The following is a 14,886-nucleotide window of genomic DNA, read 5'->3' as shown; positions in this document are numbered from 1 at the left end:
GATAACGTTGGCTATATATTTTAACGGTATAAAATACATTATACTAATAAGAAAGTTATTTTTCTATTAATAACTTTTTTAATATGAACGTCTTTCTACTAAATAATACATGCATATTATTACATGTGATATTTATACTGATTCGTTTAACTATCTTAATATATATATAACTTAACTATAATATAAGATAACTACATATATGAGAAACTCTACAAAGATTTAAATTTTATAAATTGTTGTATATTCTTAAAGAACAAAAGTAGACAAAGTCATTTCTTCTAACAATAAATCATTATTCTATAACGATATTTACGAGACACTAATTATGTCATTATTGTTCTAACATTATTAAGACATAAATGTAAAATACTAGTCAAAAATTTATTTGAACATTTTTCGCATCTTTTGGAAAATACATAGTAAACTTGTTACTATATTTCATTTTATCGACATAAATGAGAAGTAGGTTCATTATGTACAGAGGCTCACAAAAGTATTTGGATACTTAACATGGAAAACTTTTTGTAAACATATTATGTGCATTATATGACAAAAAAATTTGGAAGTTTCGTTGTGTCATTCTAATGACACAACTATCGTGATTATATTGTAATAGCAAAATTTGAAATCAATCCGAAGATGTATATACAAATTGCATGACTTTTATTGCAAGTATATACTTAATGAAAAATTAGTATATGGCATGGGTAGTATTCTTATGGGGTGTTCAGATGATTAATACCTGTGTATGTATACCACATTTTAGGCTTTTCAACATTAATCGTATGTAAGAGGCCCTCCAGATGACCGATATACAGGGTGTTTAAAGAAAATCGTGCAAGACTGTAAGGGCTTATAATATTCATCAAGAGGAACAAAAAATGTCCAGTCAACATAGGTCCTGAAATCAATTCCTTGAACGTAAAATCGATTTTTATCACTTACGAACATTCACTGTCGTGAGTGAATTTCTTCGTTGAACATAAACAAACTAACTCAGAAGTACGTTAGCTCAAGATATGAGTTTTGCATTGCAATGAAAGAAAAACATATCGTATATTTACTGTAAAGAAGAAGGTCTTCTCTTCGATTATATGTATGCAGTAACCTCTGTTAATATTAGAAATAATTTTATGTTGACAACCTTAAGTTAACTTGCTTCTAAGTTAATCTCTTCGTTTACGTTCAACGAAAAAATTCACTCACAATATCGAATGTTCGTAAGTGATAAAAATTGATTTCACGTCAAAGAGATTGATTGCAGGATCTATGATGATTCGACATTTCTTTCTTTTCGATGAGTATTATAGCCCTTAACGTCGCGAATCCTTTTTTCTTAACATCCCATGTATTGCCAATATCTATTGACGAACTGCATTTTCCTCACATATTCGATATTATTGGCAATACATTCAATTTCGAGTTAGCGTTCAGTGATATTTAATCGAAATAAAGTTTGTGCAGTCACGATTTTAAGATTATCAATGAATTGGTTTATTTTCGAAGACGTAGAATATGTGGAGTAAAAATATTTTTCATCAAACCAACTTGTCCTTATTCGAAATATTAACGATACATCAATCTGTTCCCTCAATGTTCAATGATATTAACTGTATTATATTAACAACATTATGTGTTGGTCGTCTGATGGTTATGTCCCTGTAACGTTGAGAATCCTGAAACATTGACAACAATATTCGATCGTCTGAACGCTCCATTCAACATATTAGGTTGTCCGAAAAGCGTCTTTCTTTTACAGACACGTCTTTTACAACGATGCATCTTTATACGAACATGAAACCTAATCTGTCGAATGTTGTGATCTTTATTTTGATAGAACAAAATGGATCATACGTAATTCGATAAAATAATATAAAACGAAAAATGTTGCGTATCCATTATTTCCTTATAAAACGAAAGAAACTTTTCGGGCCACCTAATACAATTATCTTTAAACATGATTACACTAAATTATGTGACTTATTGATATGGCGAGTAATTGATTCTGAGTTCTGATAAGTATCTAATGGTTTCTGTACCTATTCATTTTCAGATCTGTTCGAATTTGACCAATATAATCACTATAATCATGTCTCGTTACAGTGCTAATGAGATTTCAAAATATCTTTATAATACATATGGAAGAAGTTTCGATAAATATTGAAAGAAAGAAAGAAAGAAATCAACCCCAATGACTTTGACCTTCGAATATTTTGTCAAGAACACTCTCCTGAATAATCTGCAAAAGGTTAGAGCTATCGCTCGTTATTCTTCAAAATGTTATTACCTAAAAAGGTTTGCAAAAAGCAACGTGTGGTATGTATTCATGTGTAGCAAAGAAACACCGTACGTGTTGCTCGCATGTTCCACTCGCTGGTAAAAATCTATTCCAATGCAATACTGATTCCACATATGAGCGAAACGAATGGGTGAGGAATTTTTAAGAAAAAAGTTTCTTGGACGAAAATCGGGCGCCCTTCGTTTGCATGTGGAATTAAGTTGGACTGGATTTTTACAAACGAGTGGAGCGAGAATGCGACGCATCGGGCGCTTCTTTCAAATAAAAGCCGGGAGACAAATTCGATTATTGCATCGGCTACTTCCGTGTTCGCATTCATATATATTTATGTAGACAAAATACAATGTACACAGTAGTAGTAGTGGTACATATATTTTTGTTAATAATTTTTTAAAGAATGACGGACGAAAACCTTATGGAGATTGTTCAGCAGAGTGTCGTTATAGACATTCATATGTCAAGAATATTGGAGCTGGGTCTCTTTTTGACAAAATCTGCCAAAAAATATTTAAAAAATTCTACAAGTTTTAAACATGATTTTATTGCGACTAAGTTGTTAGTCCCGACTTTGACGTTTGCGATGACAATTTGAGGTCGTTCAAGAGAGTGTCCTTGACAACATCTATCAACATCAAGACCATTGAGGTTGGATTCCCTTTTGTCAACATTTACGAAGGTTTCTAAGAGTGTTCGAATACTTTCATGAGCCACGAACGGATTTATATATTTTAAACGTACAGCAATATGCTTCACATTCCTTAAAATGGCTTTATTTGTTCGTATCATTACTTTTTTAGTCCTTTTACCTACTTTTTTCCCTCGCTTTTGTTATTGCTTTCTTTTCGTTGTGTTCGAAATAATTCGCTATAGTTATATTTAATATAGCTATATTATATTTTTTTACTTCAATGAGAAAGTTTTTTTTGAAAATAATAACTTTCTTTGAGATTAGTATAAATTATGAGATTAGATATTAGTTTCAAGTTACTAAAAATAGAGATAGAGATGTTACGAACTAAGATTAAATATACTAGCCTATGTTCGTTCAATTATTTAAGAAATTTGAGTTAAGTTGAATAATTATAATCGCAATATATGCTACAAATTTAAGGTAGATATGTATAATAAAACAATATTTAATATACGAAAAGTATGCACAAATATCTATTCAAAATTATATATTACTTTCTATAATTGATACAATTTCATTTTACTGAAAATATAAAAATTGAGATCATCCCTTGCAGAAGGTCGAGGAAATAATATTATGGAAACAGTTTATATTGGACGAATCAAATATTTGTTAATGATTCCAATATGTGAGATCTATTTTTGTTTACGTTATTTTTTTCAAAAATCCTTTAGCTGTTTTCTGTGGTTGAAGAATTATATGCGTTATTTCATGCGTTAGGAATATATGTTGCATAAACTTTACTTATTACTAGGACGCGATCAAAAGACTGAAAAGTTTAAGAAACTGTGAAATCCTTTTTTATGAAAAACATCATATAATAAATAAGTTTTTAATATATTCTAATAAGTTAGTTCTTCAGTATTATTGATTGCTTTACGTAACGTTTGTCTAAACGTAAAAAAATAAACAAACATTTGAAAATTGGGTGTACGTTAGTCGTTGATAGTTTTAGATCTAATCGTCTGAGCTTGTATAGCACAAAGCTGATGTTTCTTATCTCGATAGGTCTACGATGAAAAAGTATATACAAGTACCCCATTGTTAACAGGTAGGCACTGATAGTAGCAGTCAGAAATCTTCCGTTTTTTACTGTAACATACCCGAAAACGCGAGTTCGCTGTCTCCAGTTGAAAGTACCGTGTCCGAATCTTCATTGTCATCAGAAGGCTCGATACCTGGACGTGAAAGTCCATTAAACGATGATAAAAAGAGGAACAATCAAGAAGCGAAAAGTCCGGTGACCGAAGGAGATAAAAATAAATCGATTTTACGATTTTCCACTGACAATGAGAACGTTATTGAGAAATCAGATGCCGTACGGCCGGTTAATTTAACGTTAGCCGAGAGCTGTGAAATGAAACCACCGAGACTGATGAAAATCGTGAAGATGAAGCAAGCAAAAAGGGAAGGTCGTTTATTATCTGTACCAAATTTAAAATTTGCGAAAAACGATCCAGCGATTTGTGACCTAAGATGCGAGGAAACAAACACGGCCTCCGAATCTTTCACCTGCAATCTAATAAGAAGATTCAGTAAGTGTTTAAAATTAGAGTAGAGGAGAGTTTGTGTTGTCCGTGTGCATTTAGAAATGTGATACGTGTAGAGTTTAACGTAATATGCGAATGTGAGCATATATGCGTTCGAGTGTGAGCGTGAGTGAATTATTCGTTTACTAACAACATTTTCTTTTAATCGCAACGTCATTGCGTTCACTGGCAATTGACTTCTTCGATCAAAAAAAAAAAAAAAAAAAAAAAAAAAAAAAAAAAAAAAAAAAAAAGAGAAAAGAAAGAACAGATGCCTCTGCGATGTCATTGACTGAAAGCGTATACTTGTGTCCTACAAAAATTAGACTAATTACATAGAAAGGAGCTCTGCTATATTTCGACTGTGCTTTTATCTTTTCTTTTTTTCGTTTTAAAAGAAGGCCTAGGATGCTCGTAGATTCATGTAAAATAACTTTTAGAGGTAATAACAAGTAACTGTGTTTATATATATATATATATGTATAAGTGTAAAACTAAAACAACAAAAGAATATACATATATAAATTAAGCTTCCGCCAAACAATATCGTTGGAATCAAAGGTTTATGTGAAACATATTATTTATTCTGCTTGTTAAAATACGCACTCCATATAACAATCTACCGCGTTTACTTGCATTTTTTTACAGATCTGTATCGCGTATTCATATTTCTTAATTCTTGTGGAGCTTACCGCGCGTAATACGTTATGTGTTGTACGTTAATTATATTCCATATTCACTTTTCGTTATATGTATACGATGATTCGCGTGTCATCATAAATGCGAGATATCGAAGAAAAAGTAGTAAACGAGTTTCCATAGATTTAAAATTGAAAATTGAAAATTCACTATACAAACAATTACTAACAGTCATTAACTCACATAAATCTGAGAATAGATACGAGATAGAAAAGCTTGCAAGAATAAAGCCAATTGCGATATTAGACCCAAGCTTTTTTTGGTACTGGATAAAATAATTTTTTATATTTATGCATGAGTAATTTATGCAAACCACATAGGATTCTGGTGACCACATAGGATTTTTATTTGTTAATACTGCACATGAAGAAAGTAGTACCCTTTCCTTTTCTCGCAGAGCATGTACCATCTATTATTTGACTTGACAATCGGATTATATATACATATGTATCTGTATATATATATATTTATATGACATTGATCAAACGAATTTTTCCTTTATTCGTTCCCAGAGTTTAGACGATATAGCTGTCATATTTTTTCATTTTTTCCATTACAAGTACAATAAATTAGGTTACTAAATTTCTATACACGACATTTGTAGCTTTAAATGTAACAATAGTAATATCTAAAATAAATCGACTTGTTTTCAGCAAAATTTTCTGAATTCAGATCGTAAACTGCATTCAACAATTTAAAATACATGACGACAGTGTTTTAAACTCGTTAATGCATGTCTTACAGATTTAAGAAATAGTATTAACGATATTGTTTAATAAGAGATTGAACGATTTTTATAATGTTATCCATCGAGAGATGAAAAACATTTTCTTACTAGGTTAGGTAAAAAGGTTTAATTGGAACATAAAAGTCAGCGAAACTTTGCTAATCGAATACTTTTAATATAATATTTTTGATGTATCTTTCGTAATTTAATGAACGTATTACGGATTTAAAGTGTTAAAAATACTCAAATACAAGTACATAGGTACGCAACGTAATAACATAAGTAAATGTAACAAAAAGGGAACGAAAAACCTAAACAGGAGATGTCTAGTGTTACATAATATAAATAACATCGATATTGCGATATTAGTGTAAAAAGTTATGTGGAATAGATTTCTGAATTTTTCTAATTATTGGAAAATGTAGAGTCTAATATAATAGTCAGTCAATCAGTTTCATCGATATATCATTATATATTTTATAAGATATACGAGATTATAAGAAATTTTACTAGGAGACGAACGATTTTCCAAGTTTTGGAAGAGTGCAGACTCGTTGCTTTCACATAACCGACTTCAATAGGATTTCAGGTTGTACTCAGAGGGTGCCTACGTTTTCTATTTAAAAAAATCGTTTCTCACAAATTTAATGTCTACATAAAATCTAAAGCTTCCGAAGTCTGTGGCTACTAAAATCGAAGAACGTTACATCGTAAGGTACAAAGTTAATTAAAATATTTACGTGCACGCATATTTTTATGCTCGTTAAAGTTTAGTATTAATACAGTGTATGTACATATAATACATGATATATGTATAAGAGTTAACGGCAGATCAATGGGAAATGTGATATACGTATCTTTAGGACATCTACTTTGCAAAGTAAAAGCAAAAATATACATTTTTGCATTGTATCCATAACAGTATATTCTGTTGTATTGCGGCATTTCATCAGTGCACATACAGCTTGTATCCCATATGCCTTGTTCGTAACTAGAAGATATTTGTTTTTGTAACAGCATATCTGTATATCCACATTAGGTACATCTACGAGTATTTGGAATGCATAGTGTACGTACATTAAGACTACATACATATTCGCATATGTGTTTAATACCCATTTGTGTGAATTCGTTTTAACTTGTATAGATACTTCCCATTCTTAATAATATTAATCACCCTGAGTTGAGTGTAAAATATCAGAGTACTCCTTCGAATGTACCGTAACCAATTATGTAAATTCAATTCTTTCTTCAATTTTTAAAACCTACAAATCTATCTTTGAGCGTAATCAATCTACTAATTAAATGTGAAGAGATTCTACTTTAACGCTTTTTCAGGTTCAAATCAGTTTTGCGGTCTTCCCCGACAGCAAGGTTGATTCAGGTAAAAAAAAAGGTTTTTCACATTTTGACAGTTGTCTGATCACCGAGAGAAAAGTATGTCTGTTGTCAGAATTTTATACCGATAATTTCTAGATAACATCAACTACATATTTGCTTCTATGTTTTTAAGTATGTCGTTAGTTACCTGTATTAATACCACTATCGATTAAGAGTTAATATACATGAACAATTTAACATCTGTAGTTGTTTCATTTCTATATACAGGGTGTATTACCAAAGCTGAACAAAAGCATATCAGTCGATTCGCAGATAAGAGGGAGATTCTAGATAGAAAATGTTACGAGAACATATGTACATGATAAATTTAGTGAAATATTATTAATTTAATTAGTTACTTTCCCCTAATTTTGATGTCTTTGGCAGCCGAAATGAATTCTTATTTCTAAAATCATTAATCATGCAAAAATTACCGTTCTTTTGTTTCAAATTTCAAAATTTCAGTTTTCCAAGAAACTTTGTTAAATCCCAACAAGCAGCTTTAAATGAATAATAAAAAAAGTCACGTGGTTGTGATTAATGATTTTGAAAGTAAGAATTAATCTATATAGTTAAGATACATTACGATTGAAAAACATTAACGATTTTCTACATTTTCTACTCAAAATCATCTCTCGAATCAATTTTAATTTTGTTGATACACCGTATATACATACATACATATGTGTACACATATATACCTATATATATATAAATATATATATTGGTTATTTTTACTGTAATATGCGTTTAAGGTACGGTATCATATCACAAGATTCGTTGTGTTTACACCTTTCTCTCGGTACAACATCGCTTTCAAAGCTTTTCGATATGTTTTTAATCATTTGCACGCAATAGCAATAGTAATAATAATAACACGGATGGTTACGGCATCATCAATGACAACAGGGCGCGAAATCATTGCTATATTCTTTTTCTTCTTGAAATGTATCATTGACTATCTTGTGCTTCTCTAATTTTTTTTCCATATTGACTGACTGCTATAAAGGGCTCTGCATAATATATGCTGATATTCCACATAGCAAATCTTAGAAATAACCACGATATAAGAAACAAATATCTTCCGCCATTTTTCCCACTGATCAGTCGATTCTTTTATTTAGCGTTAATAAAAATCTGTTATAATTATTTTCAAATAACAATTAAATGGAATCATTAAAGGCGGAGTAACTTTTCGTTTTCGTAGTGAAATACGATTGCTGCAATTTTATTTTATGCGCCCAGAAGATATCTATATTACATATTTAGTTAAAATAACACTGTTCCACTAAATTAAATGTTATTAATTTCTTTATTTGATTCTTTTGTAAAATAACAGGAATGGACCCATTGAACATTTTGCGAATATGTATTATACATATTTATGTATTAATTACGCGTTTACTATCAAATATTTATCATTCTTTATATTACAAGTATCTAAAATTCTTTTTGTTTTTAATGCTTAAATTTTCAAGATGTATTACTAATTATTTGTCAATACTCACATTTCACAAGTAAACCAATAATATTTGTCGTAATGCAAATATTATAAATGCTTCGTTTTAGTTCATTAATTCTAGCTCGATATGCATCTATAATATTAAGGTATTTTTCAATCGTGCTAAGTTGAATTTTTATAAATCTGTAGAAATGTCTACAATTCTATAGAAAATAATAAGAAAACGTACAATTGAAACTAAATTAAACATTAATGGATAATTATTCGGAATAGAGGCTCATCGATTTCAATGACGTTGAAATATGTTATCAATATTCTGAACACTTTTTTCCTATACATATAACCCTCGCTTGGGCTTAGTTGGCAAAAAAAACTTCAATTAAATGTAGGCTTGATTACACTCCATTTTAGATTAGGCGGCCGCATTTTTTTTTTAGTCCAACCTAAACTTAACTCATTGACGAGAGAAAAAAACATTTTTAGTATCGTATAGGTAAGAAAGAAAAATTGATGGATTATAGCTTAGGGTAAAGTAGTATGCAATCAGCGTTAGGCAGCTGATAACGATAGCGTGAAATAATTTTCGATGAATCGATTGATATATGAAATGTTGCGATTTATTCAGTTCTTCAATTGGTCAAAAATGTAACAAATATATCTACCGCCATTGAAGAATTGTTTACAGAATAATAATTTATAAAATAAATTGTTAAATAACTTTTACATATTATATGAGACATAAATTACCTTATAGCTTGAAAATTGAAGCCGAGCGGCGACTATATGTATAGGAGAAAATTGTTCAGAATGTCGACCTTGACAATACATTTCAAGGTCATCGAAATCGATAACGTTGCCCCTACTCCGCATAATTATCCATTAATGGAATCTTATCGAACGATATCAAATATACAAAACATTTCGTGAACAATGTGTTATTTTGTTAAATGAATATACGATTGGCAGTTCTCTCATTAGGAATAACAAACGAAAATAGTAAGAAGTGAGTCAATTTTTTGAAATATTGTATTTATGGATCTTGAGAAATTTAAGATCATGATTGTCTGATCGACAAACAGGAATCAGAGTCAAAATATCATAGCAAATATTTTTTATTTGATAAATTCATCTAACTTCTACTTTTACTTAATAAGAAGAGTACTAGAGTACTAGATAGTAATTTTACTTGAGAAATTCTATAAACACTAATAAATGTTTACAATAAAAACTATAAGGTAATCACGGTATAAAAGTAGTGTCCGAATACACGGAACATGCATATGTATGTTAATTTTACAAAATCTTGAGAAAATGAAATCTGGTACGCAACATTTAGGTCTGTATCGAATATATGTAAGAAGGTGAAAATATTTATTACACAACTTACACACACACATGTATATATGTATACTGCTATGACACTTTGGCTCTTATTATGTCTATTAGTTAAAAACTGTCCAAATTATTGTTATTCTCAGATTACGCGGAACATACAGGTATATATCGCCCCAAGATCTTTCTGCAACAACAAGACCTACAATTCCATAATTTTTCGTTACCATTTTTTTTAAATTAAAAGCAGAATATTGGACATAATAAAAAGAAAGCAAAGTAATTTTTTACACAGGCTACCAACTAGTTTTTAAGGCCTTTTGAAATGTTTGATATTTTTACTTGTCCCAGCTAACATAAAAATAATATTTCGCTGTAATAATGATAATAATATTTCTGAGGAATGTCACTTTTCTCACTACATATTACATAACCAGTTTTCATAAAGTATGGAGAACACTCTATTTATTCCGTAATTTGGATTATTATCCTACGAGGAATATAACATAAATACTTTTCCTCCTCTAGAACATGTAAGATTCGTTCAGGTAACAAGCAGTTTTAATTTCATTTTTCTTCTTAAATACCTTCGATCTTTGATTCTGTTTACATCCCTAATACGTCTTAACAAACATGCCTAAATACTATTTCTGCATTTAAGTAAGTTGAAAATGAGACTCTGGTGAAGTTAGTCTGTCACCGTGGAAAATAACGTAGTTAATGATAGAATTAACATATAATTAAAATATAAAAGGCTGAAAAGATGAGTAGCGATAACTTGGAGGAGAATGTGAAAGAAAAACCGTTTACTGTAAGGTAATACTAGAGTTTTAGAGTGGGATTTAAGACTGCTTAGCCGAGCACATCTATCATACTTTCTTCACGTTTGATCTATCGCTCATTTGTAGATGAACGGGATGTGCATGTTGCCGGTAACGCGAAGAAGTACGGTGGTCGTTGGTGGTAGTGGTTGCGGTGAGAAAGGTGACAACGCCGATAGTAATAGCTGTAGCCCCTGTGGTAACACTGGTGACGGTGGTTGCAATAGCGAAAGTAGTGGAGGACCTAGTACTAGTGGTGTCTGCATCCCTCGGTCGGGTGTTCAGAATACCGTAAATAGCGGCGACGACGATATCGCCGGCTCGAATGCGAATTCTCGCAAATCCCTTACGATCGAAGCACGTCAGTCTCGTGCTCAGGGTATAAGAAAGCTCCAGAAGTGTCTGAGTACCACTACCAACCATTATGAGCTGGACTCTTCGTCGTTGAACAACTTTCCAACGACTTCGTTACTCTCTAGTCACCGTAACACCGAGATACGAGGCTATTCGTCGACCACTCCGCAAGCTTCTTTCAACTACCAGAATATTCTCTCCAACACCAGACAGTATAACAGCTTCGGTAGTATTATTCAATGAATTATCATTTTAATAAGTACAATTGCTATACTACTTATGTAGATCATCGATTGTTTTCTATGTTACTGAATGAGATAAGTCTATTCTTCTCTGAGTGCTTTTTTCCTCGTTTCGTTGTTCCTTTGATTTCGTTGTTAATAGAACGATTCTTCTATGGTAGGTTCAATGCGATTAATGGAGACCAGCATTTCTTGAACAGATTTGTTCCATACCGTTACAGAAAAACAAACTGTTTCAAAGGTGAATTTGTTCAAAATCGAGAAGTGACTAGTTTTTGTGAGTAATTCTGGGAAAACAATACAACGATACAACGATACGATTTTTTTTTTCATTTAAATCTCTTTAAATTGTAAATTTCATGAAACCGTTTCGATACTGTGTTATAATTTATAACGTTATAATTTCAAACAAATTTATTACAGCGTAAACGTATACCCTGAAACATGTTCTTATACCTTTCTTTATCGTTACTCTTATATTAATCGATATTATCTTCTTCCTTGACGACCGACATACAGAATTTATAGCAATATCATAGTCATAAATTAACTTGTAACTTTTAAAAATGGCTGTTTTTAAGATTGGTCTTCGTTATCGTATCTCTTTTTCGCTATGTCTGATAAATACTGTCTGGTCTTTGCTGATTTGAGTGTGGATATATATTACTTCGGCAGACTTTATTACTCTGCATCACGTCTTTTTTTCCTAACGGTCTATTCACTCACTCTTGGTCAAACCACTTTCTCTAAAAACACAAAACGGCACATCATCCAGTTTGCGTGATTTCTAATTCTCACACTGCACCTCTGATAAAAAAATACTCTTCCGCGTTCTCTCCGATTTTCATCTATCTGCCTCATTTTTCAGTTGGCTTTTTTCTAATAAATGTTGCCTAATGATAACACATTGAGTTAATTCTTCCGCTCAGTGTACACTTTATGAAATATCGAATGCACAGGATGTTGATAAAGATGAAATAGTTATAGTTTCTTTAGCATTAGTATGGTATAAAGTTACATCGAAATAAAGAGAACGGTATCTGTGGAAACAGCTGATAATTAAAAATTTTCGTACACTTGATACATGCCTTATATACATATATAAAATATATTAGCTATGGGATTTATATCATATATATGTTTAATGTTACATGATAAATTATAACTATGAAGCTATAATTTAGGAAAACAAGTATCTACATAATTTGTATTGTCGTATGTGAGAATTTTGTTCGCATCAAATTACATAGCAATGCAGACTATATAGTTACCGCTGTATTTCAATGACATAATGTAAGTAAAAAAAAAAGAACAAATTATTTATTATACCGATGAGTAAGAAATCGTGTTTGGAAAAGCTTGAACTTTTATTAAAATCTTGTGCATACCTATATAACGCGCGTACATGTATACTGAGTACGTTTGGAACGTAGAATTCGCAGGGATGTCGCGGAATGCCTTTTTAGTGCATAATCATATTCTTGCTACTAAAATTTCGTTTCTTCTTATATCTAGAGCGTGAATTGTATATGTTATTTGAAGTTCATGTTTTAATTTTTAAAACCAGGTCACTCTTTGTGTTCAAGCTTTCAAGTGCCTTTGGGAGTGTGGATTGTGTCGAACGTGCTATAATTTCATGAAAATGATTAGCGACGCAACTCGTTTTATTTCGGTAATATTATGATCAAATGCTGCATAACGCATATACTAGAATATTATGCAGAGGCAAACATTTACTTCGACCGAGATGTCCTTTCATGAATCAAACAAGAATCGGATCGGACGCAAATGAAAAATAATTTTTATTAAAATAAAAAATAAATTTTGACGATTAAGGTTGACACGGTAACCGGTCCTTAGTTGCGTTTAAAATAGAAATATAATTTAAAGTTACATTCAATCTGTAATTTGCAAGATTTTAACGAATAATATATGTCGTAAAATATTTTTTAACTTTCTACCCTAGTTGGAAATCTTATTACAAATGTACGCGTCTTATTACAGAATCTCATCGATCTTATACTTTTACCATATATCTAATGATTTTAGGTAAATATGAAAATTAATATTACTAACGCCGTTTAAATATACTACTCAAGTATTATGTTAATTACATCACTTAAGTATTAAGTTCTAGTACTTCATTTTGTTGAACGCGATAATTAATAGAGAACGGAATGAAAGTGGGATATACGTCGTTGATTTGGCTACACGTAATTTGCGCATGATGAATCGGCACATAGTGCCGATAATATATTCGCTTAAGATTGACTGATCTCTTAATTACAATTACAATGTTACCTTATTTTCTGTTCGTTTTGTTTTGTGTGGCATTCTAACGAACTTTGCGACGTACTAGATATACATACATCGGATCGACTTGATGAATGTTGAAACGAATGAAAGATGTTACTTTGTGAACTGTTCTATCAAGAGAGGTACTAGTCATAATAGTTGTTGTTGTTGCTGTCGCTGTTATTATTATTATTATTGTTGTTGTTGTAATTATTGCTATTCTTGTTATTAGTGTCACTATCCAAAACGTTTAAGTTTTCTTTCACACTCTGACCGAATCTCTTACCGATTTTCGTTAATTTACATTAGAAAACTTAACTTGTCAGAGATGTTTACTGTGATAGATGTTGCATGCTCGTCATAATTTATACGGCAATGTTACCTGTTCGGTATTTAATTTTCCATTTATTCTTGGGACTGCTGGTCGGGTAGACAAATATGACAGTTCGTTTCAACGATCAAGAAGCTCGAGCATGTCGTCGCTCGAGAATATCACCACAGAAACCATCAGCTGCCTTACATTCGCAGATTCCTACACGAAAAAGAGCGGTATGTGACATTTTCACACGAAATTGCTTCTTAATCGATGCTCTTATTAATATGCTTTATTCTATTCTTAAGATACCAGTCCTGTGCCAACACTTTGGATCGGTACATCTTTAGGATCTATACAAACGGTGATATTTAATACACCTGCTCGTGGAGAACGACACGCTCATCCAGTCGTTGTTTCTACCTGCAGTAAGTGTTATTGTGATCGATGAAATGTATTAAACCTTTCTATGTATGTGCGTGTCTGCGCGCATGAGACAAGATATAACCTAATGCAATGATTATTCTATTTGTTGTTATAGATGGATCTACGTTTAAGTTAAAGGGATGTATTCTATCAATGTTCTTCTTAGATTGTAATGGTGCCCTGATTCCATACTCTTACGAGTCCTGGAAAGACGACAGTATGGAGAGTAAAGAACGCAATAGTATGTTATGATACCTGTCTTTTTAATATCTATTGCAACTGTTACATTATTAGTGACATTATCTACATAGTATGA

General features: G+C 31.4%; 1 protein-coding gene across 12 annotated transcripts in view; it reads left to right on the top strand.

The window, feature by feature from the left end:
• Window positions 1-14,886, top strand: part of LOC122566189 (syntaxin-binding protein 5) — a 73,949-nt gene that overhangs the window by 45,014 nt on the left and 14,049 nt on the right. For 7 of the 12 annotated variants that reach the window (XR_006316428.1, XM_043723095.1, XM_043723093.1 and 4 more), the window contains 4 exons: window positions 4,042-4,525; window positions 14,255-14,380; window positions 14,453-14,572; window positions 14,686-14,811. Coding sequence is in view for 11 of the 12 variants with exons in the window: in XM_043723095.1 (XP_043579030.1) it covers window positions 4,042-4,525; window positions 14,255-14,380; window positions 14,453-14,572; window positions 14,686-14,811 (856 nt within the window). In the remaining variant the exon portion in view is untranslated. Of the gene's footprint in view, window positions 1-4,041; window positions 4,526-7,283; window positions 7,330-11,027; window positions 11,521-14,254; window positions 14,381-14,452; window positions 14,573-14,685; window positions 14,812-14,886 lie in introns of all 12 variants that reach the window. The other 5 variants (XM_043723099.1, XM_043723098.1, XM_043723103.1 and 2 more) reach the window with 3 other exon arrangements.

This window comes from Bombus pyrosoma, linkage group LG3 (genome assembly GCF_014825855.1).
Source record: "Bombus pyrosoma isolate SC7728 linkage group LG3, ASM1482585v1, whole genome shotgun sequence".
In the NCBI taxonomy this organism is placed as follows: Eukaryota; Metazoa; Arthropoda; class Insecta; order Hymenoptera; family Apidae; genus Bombus; species Bombus pyrosoma.
The sequence above is the reverse complement of the archived record's forward strand: the minus strand, read 5'-3'. Positions and strand labels throughout refer to the sequence as shown.